Below are 3,116 nucleotides of genomic sequence, written 5' to 3' on the forward strand. Positions count from 1 at the left end.
AACTGAAATGTAAGTCTGACATAAGGGAAGAAGGGAACAAATAAAGTGAACTGGATGTCTGTTATTAAATTAACTAGAAACTTGTAACGTGCTAAGGTATAAACACCTAAAGATACTCTCAAAAGGGAACAGTAAGTTTTCAGTACCTAAGTAAAATTTATTAGACTGTTTTTAATTTTTTCAGTGAAGTGACCAAAAAGCTTAAGCAAATTAAGTCCCGTTTCAAACATGAACGGCAAGAGAATCGAGCCATGACGTCAGAAACTCTTACAGCCTGTTCTTTGTGGGCGTTACCTATTTTCAATCAGCCAATAGGGACCGTTGTTGTGGGCGGGGCCTGTTTCAAAGATGAAAGGCAAGAGAATCAGGCTGTGACATCACCGTCAACCCAACTCTATAAATAGCAGGTGAGACCCACACTGGACAAGCACGTTTCTTACTTACAGTCACGAGCGATTCACTGGATGAACTTTTGTTCTGACACCTCAGTCATATCTGAATATCTGTTTCATTGTAACACCGTAGCGTTGTTTCAAATGTCAAAAATGAGCAACCAAGAAGCAAAACCACAATTTGTGTGCACTTTGCCAAAAAGTACACTGGACAAACTTAATCAGGTGAGGAAAGCCTTCCAAAACACTCTCTCTGAAAATCAACTTTTAAAAGAGGATACAAAGACAGCCAGACAGCAAATCAAACAGCTGATGGCCCAAATTTCACTGATACGTGCCAAGCTGGACCAGTATGAGATCCAAGCTGGAGAACTCACTGATGAATCAGTGTCACGCAAAGTGGAAATGAGCAGCGCCACCAAAGAAAAAGGGGATCAGACTTGTTCAGGTCAGACCAACAACTTTGACCTTGACATGAACCGTCTGAAACAGCAGCTTCAGCAGAGGGACAGCGAAATCCTGACCCTGAAACAGGAGAAGGACAGTCTGTCTCCAGAACCTGCACAGCTTCAGACACACGAGAAACCCTTAGTTGTGTGCACGCTGCCAAAGAGTACACTGGACGACCTTGTTCGGGTTAGGAAAGCCTTCCTAAAAGCTCTGTCCGAAAATAAACTTTTAAAAGAGGATTCAAAGACAGCCAGACAGCAAATCAAACAGCTGATGGCCCAAATATCAATGATGCGTACCAAGCTGGAAAATTATGAGATCCAAGCTGGAGAAGAAAAGGAGGAACAGACTTGTTCAGATCAGGAGAAGACCATCACCTTTGACCTTGAAATGAACTGTGTGAAAGAGCAGCTTGGGCAGAGGGACAGCGAAATCCTGATCCTGAAACAGGAGAAGGAAAGTCTGTCTGCTGAGCTCGCACAGGTTCAGAAACACCAGGCCTCTCTGGCAGAAACTCTGTGGAATGAGAGAAAACACAGAGAGAATCTGGAGCAGGAGAAGAAAGTCCTGGAGGAAGAAAATAAAGTCCTGGAAGAGCAGAAAGGGGTCAAGGACACAAACGAAATGCAGAAAAAAATGGACGAGCAGACAAAAGAATTAGCAGAGGCAAAGACTGAGACAGTAGAGACGGCAACCCCAGAGTCGTCCTCATCAGAAACCCTCCAGGTGTTTCAGAGCGCAGATGAGATCAACCAAATACTGGAGACAAAGGCTGAAACATCAACACTGGAGAAAACGCTGAAAATGGAGGATAAGTTGCGCGTCAACAGACTGATCCAGTTGGTGGTTTCTCAGGCCATAGAAAAAGTCTCCTCTAAATACAAGCTCTTCACAGAGCGCCTCACTCCCGACTGCATCAGCGATCGTCTGATTGAGAAAATCTGGCCTGAAATTGAGCTGAAACATTTGGATCTGTCCCCGAAACGGCTGAAAAATCTAGACAAGGCCATTCTCAAGGATCTTTGCAAAACACACAACTGCAAGGAAAAATATTTGATTTTTAATCTGAGGGAACAGCTTGATAATATTACTGTCCCAGCCTTCACCAAACACCTGTTATCATTACCAATAAGAGTCCTCAGTGTCTCTAAACACAGAGAAGAGTACAAGGAAGTGGTGAAAAACGTCACTAAAGATCTGGTAATGCATGCTATGAGCCAAGAAAATGTGACGACAACATGGCGTCCAGGAACATCAGATTTTATTATACAGAAGCTTTCCCATAAGATCTGGAAGAAAATTCTGTCCAAAAACTACAAAATGTCCTTGGAGAACGTTGAACAACTCGCCCTGACAGTGTACAACGAACTCCATGACAGGTGGGATTCTCCAGCACTCTTATTGAAGTCAAGCAACCCAGTGGTTGACGAAGCAATCGTCAAAACCTTCAAAAAACACGCCAAACTGAGGAGCCAAAACATCATCTTTAGGGCTTTCTCGTGTGCACGCTAAAATTGAACTGACACGTGCATGCGACTATGTGACAAAACTCTTAAAGTGGCTTAAAATATTCCTTTAAATTGGGCATCTAAATTTAATTTTAAAACCAAAGTGGTTAAAACGAACCACTCTTCTTCTCCCAACTTCCTTCCCTCATCACCAACTGGCCAAGGCAGATGGCCACCCCATCCCAGAGCCTGGGTCTGCCGGAGGTTTCTCTCTTTTCAAAGTGAGTTTTTCCTTCCCACTGGCGCCAAAGTGCTTGCTCTAGGGGGTTGGAGTTTTTGTGCGTTATTGTAGGGTCTTGACCTTACAATATAAAGCACCATGAGGGAAGTGTTGTTGGGTTTGGTGCTCTTTCTTAGCTCAAAATGTCCAATTACAACAGGACATTTTGAGTTCAGAAACAGCACCAAACCACAAAACTAAACAAAATAAAAGAATAAAAAATAATAAAATTAAAAAATAATTGAATTTGTGCTTTGTTCTATTTGCTGTAAATTTGCTAAGAATATCAGATCAGATTAGAATTGTGTGTCTCAATATCATGTATCGTAGCATCACCCTGTAGTTCAATTTGAAGTGGATGTCACAGTAATGTCTTTCTGTATGTGTGAAAAACACAGGAGATACTCAAAGTATAACCGGTGTTTGAGGTTAGCTGGTTACATTTGTTTAGATATTCTACTCTCCGTGTTCCAGATCCCCAGAATTGATATTTTTACCCAATGGTCTTTTCTGTCTGCCAGTGTGTCATGCAGTTTTCAAGATTAA

General features: G+C 42.2%; 1 protein-coding gene across 1 annotated transcript; it reads left to right on the forward strand.

The window, feature by feature from the left end:
* Positions 1-433: 433 nt before the first annotated feature.
* LOC148096697 (uncharacterized) lies at positions 434-2,811 on the forward strand. The gene has a single exon (XM_087835420.1). It carries the CDS (start codon positions 465-467, stop codon positions 2,352-2,354), a length of 1,890 nt encoding a protein of 629 aa, XP_087691546.1. The 5' UTR covers positions 434-464; the 3' UTR covers positions 2,355-2,811.
* Positions 2,812-3,116: the final 305 nt, after the last annotated feature.

The sequence above is a fragment of the Neolamprologus brichardi genome, chromosome 22, assembly GCF_056152115.1.
Source record: "Neolamprologus brichardi isolate AB-2024 chromosome 22, ASM5615211v1, whole genome shotgun sequence".
Lineage (NCBI taxonomy): Eukaryota > Metazoa > Chordata > Actinopteri > Cichliformes > Cichlidae > Neolamprologus > Neolamprologus brichardi.